The sequence below is a fragment of the Tinamus guttatus genome, unplaced genomic scaffold (assembly GCF_059628265.1).
Source record: "Tinamus guttatus ecotype Peru unplaced genomic scaffold, ASM5962826v1 Tinamus_guttatus_pri_ptg000332l, whole genome shotgun sequence".
Taxonomy (NCBI): Eukaryota; Metazoa; Chordata; class Aves; order Tinamiformes; family Tinamidae; genus Tinamus; species Tinamus guttatus.
The window spans coordinates 697,686-718,537 of NW_028288866.1; the positions used below are offsets into that span (position 1 = coordinate 697,686).

Here is a 20,852-nt window from a genome sequence, read left to right on the forward strand (position 1 = left end):
TGCTAGCCATTTCCATTCAGCATAGAGTCCTTAGTGATAGATGGGGCAAATGTATTGTTTATTGGTTGAAATTTGGTTGAAAATTGGTTGAAACCAGTTCAATTGGTTGAAAAGATAAGCAACAGTGGAAATACTGTGCTGCTTTAATGAAACTTTCTGCATTGCTGGGCCTCTCGTAGCGCATTGGAGATCTGGAACTTCATGTGAAGGGACTGCAAGGAGAAATACAGAAGTATTGCACTGAACAAGAAACCATGAAAAACAGGCTCTCCAAGAAGGCAAAGGTAAATTATCCATGCTGCAGCCAGCTGCTCTCTGCTCTGCAAAGGGCAGTGTATAGCTTGGGAGGTGCAGTGTGTGGCTCCAAGCTTCTGAACGGGCCCAAAAGACGGGATTATTTGGTGACACGGTATTTCCAATGTGGCTACCAAATCCTTTAATTTGCCGTGTGTGTGTTTTTGCCTAGTGTCCTAAAACAGAAGTGGTGACAAAAGAGCCCTAAAGCACTTTACCATGCGGGGGAGCAGCAGGTGACAGCAGATGCCTTCACACAGGGCCTGAATCTGCTGCCGTGGCCGCGCGGGCTGCGGAGCAGAGCTGGGTCCGTTCAGCAGAGGGCAGCCCTGTCCCCGTCCTGGGCTCGGCGGGTGCCTCCCGTGCCAATGGCAGGGGACAGCCCTGAGGAAGCACCTCGGAGCCCCACGGGGTGGAAAACCCCAGGAATGTGGAGCCCAAGGTGGATATAGCGCTGTGCTTAAGTCTGCTACGTACCCAAAACAGCAACTCCTGCAGCAGGGGCTTCAATATGCGAGCAGTGTGTTGGGTGGTGTGGGATGGGTGATGACCCAAGGGCCTAAGTCAAGCCCAAAATTAGTGCTGGGTCTCCAGCGCTTCCCCACATCCTCCTGCAAAAGGACTAAGGTGTGACTCCATTCAAAGCCCTGCCTGGAGTTTGATCATGAGCAGTGGATATGGGGGTAAAGCTGCTGCTGGCTTCTTTGGACGGTTTTGCTTTGCTGCTCAGATGCTCTCATTGCTTCAGGCTGAAGAGGAGCTGAAAAAAACGTGTGAAAGGAAAGCTCAGCAAGTGCAGGAGATGGGGCGCCGGGAACGCCTGCTGAAATCCGATTTGGATCGGGCCAAAAATCAGGTAGGGAGGAGAAAGAAATGCCACAATCCTACGGTCTGGGCTGCAGATACCGAGAGTCCGATTTCTCCCAGGGGAAAAAACGTCCCTGGAAAAGGCATTCAGAGCTTGGGTTCCTGAAAGGAAATACTGACTGCCGAGCACAAAGCTCTGCGGCCCTGCACTGAGTTTGTGCTCGTGCTGTAGCTTGGCCTTACACAGCAGGATTTGTTTAGTCACGGCACAAGACGCAGGGAGCTTAATATGATACAGAAATGCAGTATTGTCGCTGTAATCTTAGCTGTGCTGGCTGGAAGCCACGCGAACCCTGCGCTGGGTCTGCGCAGAGCTGCTCAACACAGGGGCAGCCCTTTGCAAAGTAACCTGGCGTGTTTGAGGACAAGCTCATGGGCAGCAACACAGCCTGGGAGCATTCCCGTGGCTGAGCGAAAGCCTGTCCGTGCAGAGATGCTCCTACCCCTTTTAAATGTGCTTCTTGCTAGTTTACTGCAGCTAAGTTTCGTCACTCAACCTTGGAGGAAGTGGTGATTTCCTTGCCTTGGCATCAGTCCTGTCAGATCACCGTGATGAAGCTTGCTTCACACAGGGAGGTTGTGCCCCGTGTTAACCCCTAACACACAGTTTTGCCAGCGTGGTTTGGCAGTGAAAACCCAGTCAATAAGAGGCAGAAAATGCTTTGAATGGTTTGATGAAGTATTTGATAATTAACCACAGCTTTTGTGAGTTGTGGAGCTGAAGGGCAACCTCAGGCTTTCAACGACAGACGAAGAGTTAACAGTGCTGAACAGAAACTCCCACACTTTTTGCAGATAATAACCTCCTGCCTTGCAGGGCTGCATGTTATCATGTGGGTTAGCACAGAGATAGCTCTTTGGCAGTGGCCAAGGAGGAACTAGCACCACCTATTAAACTAAACTGCACTGAACTGACCTCATTGGAAGTTCATCTTTTATTGAGAAGACACTGTGGGTGGCATCTTCGCATGTCCCCAGCCTGTCCCTGCCTGTTTCACAGGAGGAAATCGGAGTCAGCCTTTGCAAATCCCCATCTGAGTATGGGAGTCAGCAATTGCACAGCAATCTGTCTGTCCTTTGCGGTCTGAATTACCACCCAGGCAAAAAGAAGGCCTTGAACGGAATTAAGCAATAGGAAGGAGAAGCAGCTGCATTAGCAGGATGTCGTTAGAGGGGTCTCGGCAGCGAGGAAATGGAACCGGTGTAATTCTGGTGTCAGGCGGAAACATGAATCTCCCCCGAGTCACCTGAATCACTTGACCTTTCTCCATCGCAGGCACTGTTGGACCAACAACCAGTTATGGTGATATTGATATACCAGATTGCAGTTGACTGTAACAGGGGCAGAATTAGGTGTCAGCTTTCCAGAAGACATTTGGGAATTGCATTTACTTTGACAGTGGATTTGAAAGCCTGTCCTGCAAGCCTTAGTGGTGATTACACCTTGCATCTCGTAGCCAACCTAACTAACATTATTAATGGCAAAGCCTTGCTGTCAGTAAGCCAGCGTATTAAAAGGAGGGATTTTTTCTTTCTTCTTTTTGGTGAACTGTTGTTGCAGAAAATTGAGTGTGAGCTCAAGCGATGTCCTGAGGCAATGGCAAGAGCACGTACTCCGCCTCAGTGTCAGCGATGACAGACATAAAAGTCTCCCAATTTAATTCATAATTACTTCTGTCTTCCTCTCAGATCCTGCCAGCCGGCATAGGGTTAGCCCCCGGTATCACAACAACATAACGGTAACCCAGAGGTGCCCTTCTCATCGATTTTGGGAGGGTTGTGTAGACTTAACAAGCAGGGTTTTTATTGATTCACGGTGATTTAATTCCCTGTGCTAACCTCTGCTGTAGCTGGAGTCTTTCAAACAGCAAGTGGTGCGAGTGTGTTTTCCACGAGCAACCGGAGCTGCCGAGAAGTTGCCGACAGATGAGCAGGTGAGTGCGGATGCCGGTGCCCAGGGAAGCTCGGTGTCGCCAAGGGCCTGCGCTCTGCCTGCTCCTGCCTCTCTCATCCAGCCTCTTTGACACCCCGGGACATCCCTGAGGCATCCAGGAACCTGACATGTTCCCGTATGGTGAAGGAAATGCCATCTTTTCTCTCCTCTGAAGTTTGGAAACACCCTCCAAGCTGACATGGCTGGTGTTTTCCTGCCCTGGGTTTCTGTGGCTCAGTGGTTTGCCCAAAACCTTGATCAAAGATTCATGTTCTCAAGCCTCTTCTCCATGAGTGATTACAGACCCAGCCTGTGTTGCAGCCTTACAGAGTAGAGCTATGTGGGTTAATATAGTCTTTATTTTCCTCTTTTTCCTCATACTTCTGCCAGTTAATTGAGAAGATCAGGCAGATCTCAGATGAAAACCAACAACGTCTTGAAAAAGAGAAGCTTTTCCAGAAGGAAATAACTTCTCAGCTAGCGAAGGCAAAGCAGCTGTCCGAAAATATCGAGCTGTTCAAGAAATCATTACATGGGCTCCAGGTCAGCTCTTTATACAGTTTTTATAACCTCAGGCACAGACTTCATCTGTGACTGAACATTGTAGTACACAAACCACCTTCTGATGGACGAGCGTGATTGCATTATGTTCTGAGCAAGCGCTTTGGGGGATTTTTTTCAGGCTTTCCTGAGGACCTCCCATGGCAGCGCCAGCCTGAGACAGGAGCTCTGCACCTTTGAGGCTCTGCGCGTGGACCCTCCTGTCTCGGAAGTCCACAAGGCTGTGGCTGAAACCGTGCGCTGTCTCCTGGCCTCGATGGAGGGAGTGGAGCAGCTCCTGGAGAGTGCGGGGCTGGACCTGCCTTCCTCTGATGAAGGTTCTCATCCCACCACGTCTGCCTGCATTTCCCTGACCTGCCACGAATTGCTTTTCCTGGATGGCGAGTGGGAGAGGGGAAAGTGCAGGGGGAGCTCACCAGGGCACTTCAGGCCCCCACATTTAACATTTGCTGGCATCTAAAGCAATTTGGGTAACCGAGGGGGGAGAGCAAGAAGAGTGGTGAAAGAGCAGGAAATAAAACTCACACATTTCAGCCTCATCCTTCCTCTAAGGGTAGCTGATAAGGTAATGGAGTTACCTAAACACACTAGCGAGCGCTCGTGTTCGCTGCTGTGTCTGGGCCTGGTGGAGAGGTTGCATATTCCAGCAGCTGGAAGTGGTTCCTGGGTTTCAGGCCGCATCCTTCTCTGCATCTTGGGTTTGGCAGGTTGTGAGAACAGTGAAGGAGCTACTACCTTTACTGGGTGTTTTTTCAGCCTGTAGCTCTAGTAGAGCATGAGCTGGAGGCAGGTCTTTCCTTGCAGGTCATTCTGCTCTAGCAGTGGCCACTGGTGATACCAGTCAGCCTGTGTAGCCAGTCCCACCCAGCGCACATTTGGGTATTTGTCTTGCAAATACCTTGTGTATGTTATGGGCTTCAGTGTTTACATCCTGGTTATTCATTCAAAGTGGCTTTTTCTGTATTAGACTAGAAGGAGCTTTTGGCAGTGGCCGCAGCGTTGCTGGTTGTTTCAGTCTGCGATCTGAGCTTCTTGTCTCAAGGCAGCGAAGCGCTTTGTCTTTCCTTTGCAACTGCTGTTGTGGAGCAGAGCAATTACTCTGTTGGATTTATAGAAAACGAGTTAATGTGAGGAGTGTGTGGAAAATGGAGTAGCTTGGAAAGCGTAGGTTGGTGTCAAAGCGCCGTATGACTCGTGTTGTGGTATGTGAGTGCAGGTGAAGAGCTGCTCTGGCAGTCGGGTGGGAGGAGGAACCGTATCTCGCGTGTCAGAAGTGCAGAGTGATGGGCAGCGCTGGGGAGGAGCGGCGCGGCTCGCCGTCAGCGGGGACGTGCCGGGGTGGCCGTTGTGACACTGTCGTGGTTAGCAGCGCGGTCCCACCAGCACCGGGAACATCTGGAGAGGAACGTCTGGAATACGGGAGAAATGCTCCTTCCTCTGCTCTTGAAGAGATGTCAGGGTCGGTTAGAGGAAAAGGAGAGACATAACAGTACAGGTGACCCTGTTGGACAACACCATTGTACTGAAATAAAGCATCACCTCAGGAAGTCTTAGCAATATTGACAGTTCTGTCGAGAGTTACTTCAAATATTCCGTCTAATCTCCCACAGGAGAAAACATGTCCTATGGCTTGGGTTTTAGCAACTGTTATGGGGGCCCTTGGCTGCTCCTTAGGACTCTTCCAAGCTGTGAACAACTCTTTAAAGCAAGACATAAGTAATGTGCTTAGGCCTTTTCCAGTACTGCAACTTCTAGAAGTAACTGGCCAGAACTGAGGAAACCCCAGGCAGGTGAAAATGGCTGTGCAAGAAGCTCCTGTGGTAATGCAGCGTTTCTTCTGCAGGGTTGGCAGCTCGTATCAGGACGTTGTTGGGAAACAATCATGAAGCCACACAAAGAATTCAACTACTGGAGGTAAATATATATATATATATATATATAAAAGTATAGGATCTTCGTGTTGCTAAAATGGTGGCAGCCTTAAGAGAGACAGCAGAGAAACCGAATCATAAACGCAGAGTAGCAGAGAGCTGCAGATCTCTAGTAAGTGCAGTAGGATGGAAAATATCCCACCATCAACGTGATATGGGGATTTCTGTAGTCCGTGTTGCTACTTCTACAAGATCAAACTGTACGTCTCTCATCTGATATGTTTGTTAATGAATGCACAGATCTTTTCCTTGTTCTGCTGCTAATGTGCTTCTTTTAATACCGTGTTATCGAATATTTCCCTCTAGACCCAATTAGACAAAGTCCAGAAGTCCCAGGATGCTTTGCTACAGGAGCACGTGAATGATCTGAAAGCAAAACATGAGCAAGACCTACGGATAAAAATCAATCAGATTATCCTGGAAAAGGAGGAGGAAAGCAAAGAGGTGGGGCAGGGTGGCATATTTGCCTTACAGATCCGAGGCAGTGGTTTGCTCTGCCTGTATCGTAGCAACGTGCTGCGACGGGGCAGCATATTGCACTTGTCTCGTGAGCCCGTCTCCGGTGTGCTCATCTGCCAGTCCCTTCTGGCACAGATTTTTCCATGCCTCAGGTTTCCGCATGCTCCAGGTAGTAAACGGCTGGCTGGTTTCTCCTTGTCCCTGCCGTACATTCCCCCCGGCGTTCTCTTCCTCTGCTCATCGAGTTGTCTCGTGTCCAGCCAAGCCTTTCATCCACCATATGCCCCTGCTCCAGATCAGTAACACTTTAGGTTACTGAGTCAAGTTCTCTTTGTGCGGAAAATCTCGCTGTCAAGAACTGAATGTCCAAAAGGAGACAGAGGAGTCCTAAAACTTTATTCGAATAAAGGGAGAGTCCACCGGGCACATCCCTGTGGGGTCTCTCAAAATGCTGGGGGACGCAGCCCCGCTTTTATCCTAATTTCCCGACCGAGGGACGCCCTCTCCTTTTCCCCATTGGCCAAGGTACTCAGAAGTTACAGCCTTCCCGGCCCGCCTACACCGAACTCCGGCCTCCCGCCATCTGTTCTCACCTGAGCTCACCAACTCCTTTGTCCCCCTTGCTGAAGAATGTGGGGCAATTGCCCTATTTCCCTCCTTTGTAAAGGCCCCATCTCCTTGCAGATGGCTCTTTTTGTCCTTCTCGGCTCATGGCTCCACTCAGTCTCCCCTCCCTTTGTCCTGCTCTTCAGCCAAACTGTGGAGAAACCCCCTTATTGATTAATACAAAAACTTGAGCATTCCGCTCAATCCCTCCTCTTTTTTTTTTTTTTTTTTTTTTTTTTTTTTTGAACAATATTTGTTTTTACAAACTAGGTTATTAACTAACAACCTGCAACCTGCATTCAGTATGTCTAGTACCCATGGGTAGTCTTCATATCCTCCTGGATTCTCACAGACCCAGCAACCCAGAGTTTATTTTCCAGACCTACTCCCCGTCAGCGGTACAGATCTACGGAGAGTTAGCCGGGGCTTTCCATCCTCTTCCTTCAACTGAGAAGTCCAAACTTCTGGAGTCTTGGAAATCTTAACTCTAGTATGATGAGTCCATCCATGCTCAGCTGTCTTGATTGATGTTTCTGTGGTTAGTAATACCTGATAAGGTCCTCGCCACTTTGCTAGCAGTGGTGCTTCTTTCCATTCTTTGACCAAGACCCAATCCCCTGGTTGGATATCATGGACTGCAAAATCCAAGGGGAGGGTCTGTGCAAGCTGGGCTTCCTGTCGGAGAGACTTCACAAGAGAATGTATTCTGGCCACATATTGCTTTACATATATATCACTTATCTCCACCTCCTTGCCAGGTTGGGAGTTAGCAGGATAGGGAATCCCAAACATTATTTCAAAGGGGGACAGCTGAATGTCTCCCCTTGGTTTTGCTCTTATTCTTGCTAAAGCTAATGGGAGAAGTCGTGTCCACGGCATCTTAGTTTCTAACACCAATTTTAAAAGATGCTTTTTAATGTTCCCATTCATCCTTTCCACTCTACCAGAACTCTGAGGATGCCAAGGGGTATGCAAGTCCCATCGAATCCCTAGGGCAGTCATGACATCTTGAAGGACCTTTCCTGTAAAATGAGTGCCTCTGTCTGAATCTATTGCCTCTACCAACCCATATCTTGGAATTATTTGTTCTAAGAACACCTTAATTACAGATCCAGTTGTTGCTGAGGCAGTTGGAAATGCCTCGGGCCATCCTGTCAACTGACATACTATTACCAGAAGATACTTAAGTCTCCCTACACGGGGCATCTCAGTAAAGTCTGCTTGGCATCGTTGGAATGGGCGTACAGCCCAGGGTCGTCCTCCCCTTGCAACTTCTCTTGCGGCTCGGCCGTTGGCCTTAGCACAAATCAGACAGCCCTCAATGGCCTGTTTTGCCAGAACAAAAAGACCAAGGGCAGCATAGGTTTTAAGGAAGGCTTCCGCCAGCCCTCTAGAGCCCCAATGGCTTCCTTCGTGAAGCTCTTTCAGTATTTGTAGGGCTAGGGCTTTGGGCACCCATTGTTTGCCCTCCTTTGTAAACCAGTCATGTCCTTTTTCTTTTGCTCCACTATTTTTAATTATTTCTAATTCTTCTGGTGGAAAAGACATCTTTTCTGGTAATGGCTGGACTACCGGTAGGAGAGGGAGGATCTTAGATACTTCTGGTAGGAGTGCTGCTTTTTGAGCTTCCTCATCAGCCAATCGATTGCCTACCTCCTGCTCTGAGTGTCCTGTCTGATGTCCCCTGATATGAATTATTGAGACCTTTTTGGGGAGGTTCACCACCTCCAGCAGGCGAGCAATCAGATCCTTATGCACCAATGCCTTTCCTCGGCAAGTTAATAAACCTCTTTCTTCCCACAGTTTTCCAAACATATGTGCCACCCCATATGCATATTTAGAATCTGTAAAGATATTCACTAGCTTGCCTTGATATAATTCACAGGCTCTTATTAGAGAGTACAATTCTGCGGTTTGGACTGACCAGGTAGATGGCAGCTTTCCTCCCTCCAGCAGCTCCCTTCCCTTAATGATAGCATATCCTGTAGCCCGTTTCCCTTCTATTACTCTTGAAGATCCATCAATAAACACATTGTCCCCATCTGGCCAAGGAATATCTCTCAAATCTTCCCTAGGTCGAGTTTGGAGATCTAGTACTTGAATACAGTCATGGATTTCCTTTGATTCTTCTCCCTCAGGACCAGTTAGACAAGAAGCTGGGTTAAACCCTCCCCCACTTCTTAATTTTAAATCTTCCTGCTCCATTAAACAGGTTTCATACTGCAATAATCGGGCACTGGTCATCCATTTGGAAGCCCTTTCAGTTAGTAATGCCTTGACCTGGTGTGGGACCTTGACAACAAGGGATCCTCCTGTAGTCAGCTTTCGGGCCTCAGTTACCATTAGGGCCGTAGCTGCACAATTCTGCAGACAATAAGGCCACCCCTTAGCTACTGGGTCTAATATTTTAGAAAAATAAGCTACTGGTCTTGGCATGCCTCCATATTCTTGCACTAAAATTCCCTTGGCGTGGCCCTGTTTGACATCCACATATAATTCAAATTCTTTTTCTGCATCCGGAAGAGCTAAGGCCGGAGCCTTGCTCAACTTATCTTTTAATTTTCTAAAGCTCTGTTCTCCTTCTTGTGTCCATACCACAACATTGGGGCTGTTTTGGGTTAAAAAGTCATACAGTGGTCTAGCTAATACAGAAAAGTCTTCAACCCAGGCTCTGCAGTATCCTACTAGCCCTAGGAACTGCCGTAGCTCTCTCTTAGTCCTGGGTAATGGCACTTCTAAAATTCCCCGAATTCTTTCTGGGTCAAGGCATCGTAAACCTCCGGTCAAAATATGCCCCAAATATTTGACCCTTCTTTCCACCATTTGTGCCTTCTTTTTGGACACCCTAAGCCCTTTTTGGGCCAAGAAATTAAGTAATTTCACAGTGGCTTCCTCTACTACCCCCTCTTCTTCCCCTGATAGGAGCAAGTCATCCACATACTGCAATAACCTAACTCCAGGAGGTGGGGTAAATTCCTTCAGTATTTTCTGCAAGGCTTGTCCAAACAAGACCGGTGCCTCAGTGTATCCTTGCGGGAGAACTGTCCATGTCAATTGTTGTTTTATTGTTTTTCCTCCCTCCTCTTGTTCCCATTCAAAGGCAAAATATTGCTTACTATCCTCTGTGAGAGGACATCCCCAAAATGCATCTTTCAAATCAAGTACTGAATAGTACTGATGTGACGAGGGGATCTGGTTTAGAATAGTGTATGGATCTGGAACTGTGGGATGTCTTGGTTTGATAATTTCATTTATTGCTCTTAAGTCCTGTACCATTCTATAGGTTCCATCTGGCTTCTTGACTGGCAGAATGGGAGTATTGTATGGAGACATACACGGCTCCAAAAGTCCTGCTTCCAGCAAAGACTCAATAGTAGGTTGTAAGCCTTTCCTTCCCTCTCGTGAAATAGGATACTGCTTTTTAGAGACTATCTGCCCTGGTTGCTTTAAAGTAATTTGGAGAGGTTCCATGTCTAGTTTTCCATATTTTCCTGGAACTGCCCACACTTCTGGGTTCACTTCAGCATAAGCTTTGTCAGACATTTTGCACAAAGTTACAGTAGTGCAAGCTTCTTTATCATCTCTTACAATCCTGATTTGCATTCCCAATTTAGCCATCAAATCCCTCCCCAGCAGATTGCAATCACAATTTGGGACAAAGAGAAAATCATGCATCTCAAATTTATTTCCCACATCCACTACCAGTGGCTGGATAATACGCACTCGTTCGTCTTTCCCACTTACCCCTTGGATAACCAAGGAGCCTTTTGACAATCGCCCTCCTTTTGGCATAAAATTCAAGGTGGATCGAGAGGCTCCTGTATCTATCAAGAAACACACTTCCTCTCGGTCCGGACCCACCCTACATGTTATCAAGGGCTCCCGTGTGGTGGATCCTTGGTATAATGGGAGCCCCTGACATCCCTGGCAATCCATTTCCATTAGTCGGTGAATTTCCTCTTCCTGAGGATCTCTTAGCCTCTGTGGGCATTCCCTTCTCCAATGTCCTTCCTCATTACACAATGCACACTGATTTCTTCCCAATTTTTGTTTTAGATGGATATCTTCTGTTGAAGAGACCATCCCCCTGCCCTGCCTTTGACTACGCCCTTGAGATCGACCCCTTCCTCTGGCCCTTGGGAGTCCCTCAGGGGGCCTCACAGATCCTTGTGATTGTCTTATATACTGAGCCATAATCATTGCCTTTGTCTTTGCCTTTTCCTCATCCCTTCTCACATACACCTGTTGTGCTCTCTTTACCAATTCCTCTAATGGTTTATCCTGCCACTCTTCATCCTTCTGCATCCTCCTTCTTATATCAGGCCAAGATTTAGTGACAAACTGTACTTTTAGTAATGTGTCAAAGGCTGGTCCCTCAGGGTCCAGTCCTCCCTGTTTCCTCAAAGCATCTCTAATTCTTTCTAGCCAATGAGAGGGGCTCTCATCTTTTCCCTGTTCCAAGGTCATAGCCTTTGACATATTATTAGTTCTGGGGACTGCCATTTTAATGGCTCTGATTATGTATGCTCGATAATCTCGAAGACGGGTCAAACTGACTCGATCATTTGGATCCCAATGGGGGTCTCCCACTGGGATCATATCATCCACAGTGGGTGCATCTATCACATTTTGGCCTGCCTGCGGGTGTTCGTCCTCCCATAATTGACGAGCTTTTTGCAAGATCATTTTCTTTTCCTGGAATCCAAATAAGATTCCTAAAAGAAAATCCCAATCCTTCCAAGTGTAATCTGCATTTCCTAGATATTCATCTATCTTTTCCCCTACTCCTATGGGATCATCTAAATAAGGAGGTAGTTCTTTCTTTAATCCCCTTATATCTTGGGTGATCAGTGGCACGATTACAAATCCAAATCCCCCATCCTGACCTCCCAATGGAACCTGTCGTAGGGGCATTTGCCGAATTTTTGTCGGAACTTTAGAAGTTTTTGGCACCTCGTACTGGGTTCCTTTTCTTGTTTTTGAAGGGGATAAAATGTCCTGTTCCTCCTCCTCTTCACTGTCACTAGAAGCAGGAGGTGCAGAGGGGACAAGACCTGTGGCTCCTGATGCGTCGTCCGACCCTACAGGGGGCCACCTAAATCCCCCTGGTAACTTATATTCTGGCCAAACAAAACAACAATATTTTATCATTAATTCCATAATTATTCCTAGGGGAATGCGTAAGTTATCCCAAACCCTCAAAAGTCTCCCCAAGGGACTATATGGGGATAAGTTAAGGTCATCATTCCTTTCCCCAGCACCCTCTTTTGCCTTCCCTTCGCTGCTCTCCCTGGACTCCCATGTCGGGGTCGCCACCCCTTTTGTTCCCCACTGTCCCATAGTACTCACCAGTGAGATTTCAATGGTCCTTTCCGTCAAACCTGGCCCTTTCCGTCAGACTTTAGCGCTACCCGGAGGTCCTTTCCGTCAGACCTGGCCCTTTCCGTCGGGCTTAGCGCTACCGGGAGGTCCTTTCCGTCAGACCTAGCCCTTTCCGTCGGGCTCAGCGCTACCGGGAGGTCCTTTCCGTCAGACCTAGCCCTTTCCGTCGGGCTCAGCGCTACCGGGAGGTCCTTTCCGTCAGACCTAGCCCTTTCCGTCGGGCTTAGCGCTACCGGGAGGTCCTTTCCGTCAGACCTAGCCCTTTCCGTCGGGCTTAGCGCTACCCGGAGGTCCTTTCCGTCAGACCTAGTCCCTTCTGTCAGACCTAGTCCGTTACGTCACACCCCTTGAGGACCCCCTCCTGGTCCTACCTGCGGATCCCCCGATCCGCTTCTCGTCTGTCTCCGGACAGTCTCGGGAACCCAATCAGTCGTCCGGTGCAGGCTGCCGTCGAAGGGAGTCGATCACCAAAAGCTATGGTGAGGCGCGCCGTCGACTCCAATCGCCGTCCGCCGTTCCCGGAAGGTGGAAGGATCCCGGACGAGCCCCCATTGTGCGGAAAATCTCGCTGTCAAGAACTGAATGTCCAAAAGGAGACAGAGGAGTCCTAAAACTTTATTCGAATAAAGGGAGAGTCCACCGGGCACATCCCTGTGGGGTCTCTCAAAATGCTGGGGGACGCAGCCCCGCTTTTATCCTAATTTCCCGACCGAGGGACGCCCTCTCCTTTTCCCCATTGGCCAAGGTACTCAGAAGTTACAGCCTTCCCGGCCCGCCTACACCGAACTCCGGCCTCCCGCCATCTGTTCTCACCTGAGCTCACCAACTCCTTTGTCCCCCTTGCTGAAGAATGTGGGGCAATTGCCCTATTTCCCTCCTTTGTAAAGGCCCCATCTCCTTGCAGATGGCTCTTTTTGTCCTTCTCGGCTCATGGCTCCACTCAGTCTCCCCTCCCTTTGTCCTGCTCTTCAGCCAAACTGTGGAGAAACCCCCTTATTGATTAATACAAAAACTTGAGCATTCCGCTCATCTTGCTTTATTTTATGATTTTGTCTTTGTCAAAATGTCTGTTGATTCTCAGATTCTGGAGAGTGCTGTCGCCAAAGAGAAGGACAAGTTCAAGCAGTGTGTGGATGAAGAAAAGAAGAAGGTCCAAGACTTGGAATATCACCTGAGAAGTATGACCGAGGTTAGTGAAATGCCTAGAGGGGAAAGCAGAACTGTTCACGTTTGAATTCTCTAGTTCTGAAGATGCCCCCTCTGGTCAAGTGTTGTCTGAATATTTGCAGAGAGAAATGGGGCTCTTTGTAAGCTGGTCTTTTTAGTTACCACTCTTTTCCTCGTGCAGGTAATTGAAATGAAGTCAAAAGAGCAGGAAGTGGTAAATGTCAAACTACGAGAAGCTTTGGACAACCTGGAGGAGACTGGGAAGCAAGAGGTAGCTTTAATAGTCTTTTTGGGTGTGTGACATAGATGTAGTTTTGTTAAAAGAGGTTTCTCCACTCCCTCCTGATGAGCGAGGCTGCAGCCTGCCCACCCTATGGACACGTTATCAAGGGGAGCTGACCTCGCTCTGGTGGTAGATCCTGCAGGAGCACGTCTTGGCCCTCAACGTGCCCAAGCAAAACCACCCATCTTGTTTCCTAGATCATGTTAAAGCAGCAGTTACTCATGCAAGACGAACAGCTAAAGATCACTCAGGACGAAAAGGAGTTACTGAAGCAGAAATTTCAGGAAGAAATAATGGAATATAAAGAACAAATTAAGCAGCATTCCCGGACAATTGTTGAGCTAGAAGACAGATTGCTGGTGGCCAAGCAGGAGCAGAAGATTTTAGAGGAGGAAAATGTCACACTCTTGGAAAAAATAGAAGGTAGTTGAGGGTTGCATGGGATGTGTGTATACTGGGAACATTCTTGGCTAATGTGAGATTATTTAGAGGTAGGGCAGCATGTTGTTTGTCATTATGAAAAGCATTTTGGCCCCCAAAAAGACAGACCCCAGTAGAAAGCCACGGTTTAGTTCTTAGAGGTACTTGCACTGAGACCTTGGTGCGGGATGCAAAATCCACTGCAGAAGCAACTAAGCTGAAAATGCTTATGAATAAATAATCTGTTTTTGTTATTGTTTTCTGCAGGATTTCAGGGTGATCCCTGCAGATCCTCATCAAGTGCTTCACTAGCAGCTTTTCATACAGAGGAGTCCCCTGGTTGTCTTGTGTAAGCAGCTAAGGATCTCTTGTCCGTAGTGGTCCCATTTAGAGGGGCTTAGAGAAAAGTAGTTATCAACAGAAGGGCTTAAGGGAGACAAAAGAGCCGACTGCAGCTTGCCCTGAGCTCTTTTCTGTCTCTGATGGTTAAAAGAGCTCCCTTTATTAGGCAGAGACAATCTAAAAAACATGTATTTTCAAATCGTTTAAGGGGTTTGTCTAGAAATACATCTGTAAATGAAATCATCTGCGTTTGGGGAGATAGGACAGCTATCTTTTAATTTTTTTCCTTGGTTTTACTTCGATGCAAAGATCCTGAGGAATAAACAACCACCAAGTCAGAGGTGCTGGCGTGACAGTTGTTGCTACCTGCATGCTGGTAGCCCACCGAGTCCTCCGATGTGGGCTGAGGCTTTTGTCAGCAGCAGCAGCTGGGGAAGAGCCAGGGTGGCTTTTAAGCCTTGTGCTGTCAGTCAAGGCACAGAGGAGGCTGCTAGTTGTCTGCTGATGGTCCTTAATGCTTGTCATGATGATTGGAGATGAGAGAGGGAGAAACGAGAGATCCTAATGCCACAGGCCTGAACTCATGCGACTAAAACATGCTTTAAAAATAACATGTATGTATTAATAATAAGATCCAGCGACAGAAGGCGTGCACAGGCTCTCTAAAGAGAGTCTTTCAGATGAACTATGCATTTTGCAGTTATCTTTCTCTTGAATTTTAGAGAATTAGCAGCTGCACAGAAGGCAATCCTGTCCAAAGAGGCTGTCATTGCTGGGCTCACAAGAGAGCTTGCAGAAACCAAAGCCCGAATGTCAGACATGAAAGGTGCGTGAAGGAATAGCTTCCAATGGGCACATGAACCTTCTTGTCCCTCTTCTGAGCAATAACAAGGCTGGGAATTAGCAGGAAGAGAACAGTACGTGCAGGTAGCGATAAATCGATGTCACCTTCCCAAAGCAGTGCTGTCACGGGGCCAAACTCGTCTCAGTGGTGGCCAGCAACAGGACAAGGGGCAGTGGGTATAAACTGAAACACAGGAGGCTTCATCTCTATATGAGGAAGAACTTGTGCTAGGGTGACAGACATACAAGGAAGAAGTTTTAGGGTAACAGAGCACTGGCACAGGCTGCCCAGAGAGGTTGTGGAGTCTCCTTCTTCGGAGATCTTCCAAACCCGCCTGGATGTGACCCTGTGCCACGTGCTCTGGGTGTCCCTGCTGGAGCAGGGGGTTGGACTGGATGATCCCTAGAGGTCCCTTCCAACCTCAGCCGCTCTGGGATTCTGTGATCCAGCTCCAAGCAAAGCAGGATGTCCATAGCCTTTGGCCAGGTAAACTCCACGCAGTCCTGAGCTAAAAGGCTAAGATGAATAAAAGGGATAGAAGTGACTTGGGGTGACTGTAAGCAGATGCCCAGATGAAAAAGCAATTGCCTGAGGGTATTGTGTGTGTGTGCGTGTGTGTACCTGCTTCCACTGATTTTATGGAGAACTGCAGCTCTCCTGAGTGCATAGAGAGCCAGTAATCTGTGATCCTGCTCATAGGAGAGCTCAGTGAGAAGCAGAAGATGGAGCTGGAGTGGAACCTGAGCCGCGTGAAGTGCCAAGAGAGCGAACTGAGCGTCCTTAGAGAGCAGCTTTATGAGATGTCAAACCTTGTGGATAAGAAGGATAAAGACCTGAAAGCAGCAGCCGAAGAGCTAAGGTATAAGCTGCTGTGATATAAAGGTTTGCAAAAGCTCCGTGGATTCCCAATCGATGACTTTGCTTAGATATCTCCCCCCAAGCAACGGCACATTGAAAGCATAAAAATTTAACTAAGCAGTGTTTTCTTTACAGAAATGTCATATGAAGTGAAATAGGGCTTTGGAAGCCCTCACACAAATGGGCTTATATCTAAATAATTGTTTTTTATGTATTCCCACCCACGCTTTTATATTCATCCACAGTTAACCAGGTTGCAAGCTGTCCTTCATTCTTCACTGTGTGTTTTAGCGACGTTTTTGTCTCTTGGCACAGGCAAGCCCAAGAAAACCTGAAAGTACTGAAGGATGCCTCAAAAGAAACAGCAAAAGAGACTCTTCCTCGAAGACAAGTGCAGGCCAGCGCTGCAGCAGCAGATCAAGTATCTGAAAGGGTAAGTCTGCACTGAGAAAATACATAGGTATTAGAAGAAAAAAAAAAAGAAAAGTGAAGAAGAAAGAAAAGCAGTTGTTGTAAACCAAAACCTAGGACAAGATGGCTGCATATGCATTTCAACCACATAGGCTGAGAATATATGAGAAGCAGCATCGCCCTGTCAAAATCCAGTGACTGAAGAGTGGGAGCAACATGCAGACTATGTCTCATATCCTCGCTCTCAGTTTTTGTGCTAAAAATAAGTTGCTTGGGTGATCTTCAGTCGTTTCTGGTGCTGCCTTGTTATACAGCTGCCAGCAAATCTGGAAGGTCAAAGCCTCAGAAGTCTTGTTTCGGAGTGTCTTTTCTGTGAGATTCTGGAAAGCAACTTCCAAGTGCTCTCTGTATAGAGAATTTCTTCTGGCCGGTGGGCTGATGTTTGTGCAGAGCTTTGCAAAGGAGGTGTTGTGCGTGTTAATGGGTGCTGCAGTTGCCAATTAGGGTGGATGGCAGCTTGCAAAAATGTGTAACTCTTCCCTCCTTTTGTGAATCTTGCTCAGCCATCCATGCTCCATGGCCTGGTGGACAAAGCAGTTGGGATTTAATGTGTGGGATGAGGTATTTTGTCACCAAGTGGAGGCAGAAGTGGTCGCCGGGCTCTCCTTGGGTGTTGGAGCACCCTGTGAATCCACCTCTCTTAGAAATCCAAATAAATCAAAGGTGCCTCCAGGAGCAGATGGAGGGACTGCAGAAATCGTACATCCTGTACCAAAACAGTGGCAGACACTGCCAACTAAAAAGACAGGATTTATCGAGGCCAAACGGTGACTCATGCCTGGATGATGAGCAGGAGGTGTCACCCGGGCCTTGCTGCAGAACCGTGAGCTGGGAGAGCGGGGCAGAGCCTGGCCCAGCGATCCCAGAAGCACAGAGGAGCAAAAACAGCAAGACCCAAGGTGGCATTTTCCATCATCAGCTCCCTGCAGGTTTTAGCCAGGCACTCACCCAGCTCTCTGGCTGCGACGTTAGTCACAAGCGGCGCGCTGGGTGTGCTGGAACGTGCCTGTGTGCGCATGGACGTGTTGCAAAAGCAGCGTTTCTAGGACTGCTGCAAAATTCAGGTCGCCAAGTAAGTCAGTGTTTGTGCTTCCTAAGCAATGTGGGCGCCACGGTAGCTCAAAGGAATAGAGAAAAACCCCGGTGTGGCTCCGCACTGGCCCTCTCCCAGCTCTCGTATGCAGGGTTGGAAGCTCATTTCCTCTGCCAGGGCCAGCCAAAGAGCTCTGGGCCGCTCTTCTCCTCAGCCCCCAAGCCCGTGGAGTTCTGCCCTCAGCACATCCCAAACGCCGGCTGCTTTCGGAGGGGTCGCGCGTTGGTGGTGCCCGTGGGCAGCTCAGGCCCCATGCGCTGCTCGCTCGCCCTTCCCGCGGGACAGGGCAATATCGAGGTCGAGCGAGGACCCACTCTGCATTTCAGGACCTGGCTTTGGATTTGGCCGACCTGGGCGCCAAGTGCAGAGGCCTCAGGCACGAGGAGACCATTCGGCGCCAGAAGGAAGGCCTGGCCGAGCTCCGCGAGAGGATCAAGCTGCTGGAAAAGGCGCAGGCTGCAAGTGAGTGAGTGCAGCATGACCCGTCTCTCCTGCAAAGGCAGGAGGTGTCCGGGCGCCTGGCACAAGCCACTGGTGCCAGTCAGTGAAATGAAAAGCCCTTTACGGTAACCAGGCCGCGCGGCAGCGTTTGCAGGACCGGGTCTGCAGCCGTGGAAGGCCGAGTGGCAGGAACTGCTGCCCGCTGTGGGGGTTCTGCTCCTCCAGCTGTTACACTGTGCAGGTTTTCCTTTTCCTTCAGCTTTTGCAAGCCGGGGGCTGGAGCCACTTGTGGTTCTGAAGAGAGATTTGCCAGAGAAAACGGCGCAGAGAGCGGGAGTCGCGAAGGAGCATCTGCCCTTGCCGATGCCCCAAGGCAGTTCCAGCAAGGTAAGGGAGAAGTCGTGGTTTGTTTTGCTTGTGGTTTCAGGGGACGAAGGAGGTCAAGGCTTCCAATGCTACCAAAAGGGTGGCTGGGGAAAGGGGATGGTGTGAAATCTGCTGCTGAGTAATGTGAAGTTTAGAGTAAGGCCCTACTTGCAGAGAGGATCCCTGTTCCTTTAAGGGGCTGCATTTTCCCCAGTATCTTTGCACAGAGCTGCTCAGAAAGCTCCCGTGTGGACTCGGTGGGAGGTTTTGGAGCACAGCTCTGCTGGTGTGGTTTCCTAGCCTGCAGAAGGAGGACGAGGCTGCTCGGGGAGCAGCAAGGATGCTCTGCTTGTCCTTTTCTGTCCCTCCAGTTTCCTAGCAGTTTTCCTAGCGAGTTTTTGCCCGGAGCAGCTGCGGAGCCCGCAAACGTGGCAGTGTCTGATGCCCTAGACCTCAGTGAGAAGATGGTACGTAGGCGGTGGCCGTGTTAAAGTTGTGCTCAACACTGGGAGATCCTTCCCAGATGCGTTTGAGCAATAAGCAGTCGGCATCGGGATGCCCTAGGAATGCCAGGAAGTTCTTCAAGGATGAACTCCAGGTGAGAGGAAACAAAGAGCTCCAGGCATCTGCCTGGACGTCTGGGGACTGCAGAGCTGGCAGTGGCCTGTGTTTCCTCCCCTTAAACATCCCTGAGCCACATCTGCGAAACAAATGTCCTGCATTAGAGCAGCTCTGCGGGGTGTCGGGCTGGTTTCTGTGCGCTCTGGACACCTCGGATTCATCTGCCCATGGATATGAGTGAAGCCCCATCTGGTTGAGCGTGTGAGCTGCTTGGAAAGGCTCAGACGGGGGAAATGCGCATCGCGCTGAAACAAAGGGGAGCGCGCGCAGCCGCTCGCGACGACGTTTTAATCTCTGATGTTAAAGCAGAATGAAAGCAGATGGCTGAGTGGTGTGATCTTGTCTCAATGAAGACTTGGCAGGCCTAGTAAATAATTCATTCCCTACTCTTCCTACAGTACCTTGATTTAATCCGTGCTCTGGGAGCACTGATGAATATGAAAGAGCTGACAGGAATGCAGTCGGTGAGACATCTTCCTCAGGAGGAGAGGGAGAACGTGGGGCTGCAGAGACAGAAGGACCTACAGCTGCTCTACAATAAGATCTGTAAGCTCAAGAGCCGGCTGGAAAGAAAAGAAGAAATGCTAAAAGATTATGAGTCCAGTGCTGAGCAGCTCAGGTACAGAAAGCCCAAGTATTGGCCAAGACTTAGAGAAAGGAGTAGTGCAGCACCTGAAGTCAGTAGTGGTGTGGATTTATGTGTACCATGGAGCAGTCTCGTTGTGGTTACAGCCTTGAATAAGAGTTTGAGACAGGGAAATGCCCTTGGAGAAGCTCCCAGCTCGCTGCGTGAACGCTCAAATATTCCTGCCCACAGAGCTAGGAAAAGTGCTTTGGAAAGATATTTCTGGGTCCGTTTAAAAATACCCGCGCTGTTCTAAATAGGCGCGTGTTTTTATAGCAATTCCAAAGCGAGTAACACTTACAAAACATCCAGAATCCCCCTGCAGCCTCGTGCGCTCTGCCATCCACGACTGCAGGGATCTGTGCTGAAGCAGAGCAGGAGGAATCGTGGCCAGCACAGGGCGGGTGTCTCCCTCCTTGGGTTTGATTATGGGGCAGCAGGAAGGCAGGAGGAGCAGGGAGCAAAGATTTGGAGTGGGGAAAAAAATTCCTGAACCAGACAGGGATTTTCGCAGTGTCCTGGTTGCCGTTTGTGCAGCTCAGCGATGTTAGGGCTCCTCGGAGGGATGCGAACACAGCGCATTCCTGCTTGGAAGCGCTTCCCAGGAGCCGGGGCGTCAGTGTGAGTAAAGCCCCATGCTCTGTTTGGCGCAGGCTGGACCAAGTGTCCCTGCACGCGTGCCGGGAGGAGGTGACCAAGCTGGAGGATGAAGTCTACAAGGAAGCAGAGGAGAACGCGCTGCTGAAGGAGGCTCTGGAGAGGACGCAGGTCCAGCTGAACCAGGAGAAAAGGCTGAACCGGGCGGTGAAGCTGCGCCAGGTAGGGCGGCAGGAGTGAGGGAGCAGCACCCAGGGTGACGGGGACGAGGAGGGGAACGTTCTGGCTGTTTTCCTGCAGAGCCTCGTCGAGGACAAGGAGAAGAGAAGCAAGAAGGAGCTTCCAGGGTGTGCCCATTCCCAAAAAGGCCGAGTTGGGAAGGTAGGAGCCCTCTCTGGGCCCTTCTTTGCAAGCATTGAACGTTGCAAGGCTCATTTGGAGGTCCCTGGTTTCCTGTTGCGCACTGTGTCCCACGCCTTTATATCCCGTGGCCCCACAGGCTCACCTCGGCTCGCAGATCCATGTGGGCCGACTGTATCCGACGTGCCCAATAGCCTGGAGCAGGAACGCAGTGTTTGCATTAGTGCCCGAGTGCCTTAAGAAGCGGGATCTGGAGCCAGATTGGCCTGATGTATTAGCAGGGAATTATAAAGGGGAGCTGCTGGATAACAATCTGATTAAGGGCCTCGAG

The 20,852-nt window shown here is 49.3% G+C and overlaps 1 protein-coding gene across 1 annotated transcript in view; it reads left to right on the top strand.

Moving 5' to 3' along the window:
• The window catches only part of FHAD1 (forkhead associated phosphopeptide binding domain 1), a 30,059-nt gene extending 9,579 nt beyond the window's left edge, over positions 1 to 20,480 (top strand). The window contains exons 9-27 of the mRNA XM_088529598.1: positions 180 to 284; positions 1,043 to 1,150; positions 3,012 to 3,095; positions 3,485 to 3,637; positions 3,777 to 3,972; positions 5,499 to 5,569; positions 5,893 to 6,030; positions 13,115 to 13,222; positions 13,382 to 13,471; positions 13,681 to 13,906; positions 14,171 to 14,252; positions 14,968 to 15,071; positions 15,789 to 15,948; positions 16,263 to 16,380; positions 17,838 to 17,973; positions 18,212 to 18,339; positions 18,690 to 18,785; positions 19,338 to 19,558; positions 20,218 to 20,480. Coding sequence (XP_088385724.1) covers positions 180 to 284; positions 1,043 to 1,150; positions 3,012 to 3,095; positions 3,485 to 3,637; positions 3,777 to 3,972; positions 5,499 to 5,569; positions 5,893 to 6,030; positions 13,115 to 13,222; positions 13,382 to 13,471; positions 13,681 to 13,906; positions 14,171 to 14,252; positions 14,968 to 15,071; positions 15,789 to 15,948; positions 16,263 to 16,380; positions 17,838 to 17,973; positions 18,212 to 18,339; positions 18,690 to 18,785; positions 19,338 to 19,558; positions 20,218 to 20,401 — 2,508 coding nt within the window. The 3' untranslated portion in view covers positions 20,402 to 20,480. The remainder of the gene's footprint in view (positions 1 to 179; positions 285 to 1,042; positions 1,151 to 3,011; positions 3,096 to 3,484; positions 3,638 to 3,776; positions 3,973 to 5,498; positions 5,570 to 5,892; positions 6,031 to 13,114; positions 13,223 to 13,381; positions 13,472 to 13,680; positions 13,907 to 14,170; positions 14,253 to 14,967; positions 15,072 to 15,788; positions 15,949 to 16,262; positions 16,381 to 17,837; positions 17,974 to 18,211; positions 18,340 to 18,689; positions 18,786 to 19,337; positions 19,559 to 20,217) is intronic.
• Positions 20,481 to 20,852: the final 372 nt, after the last annotated feature.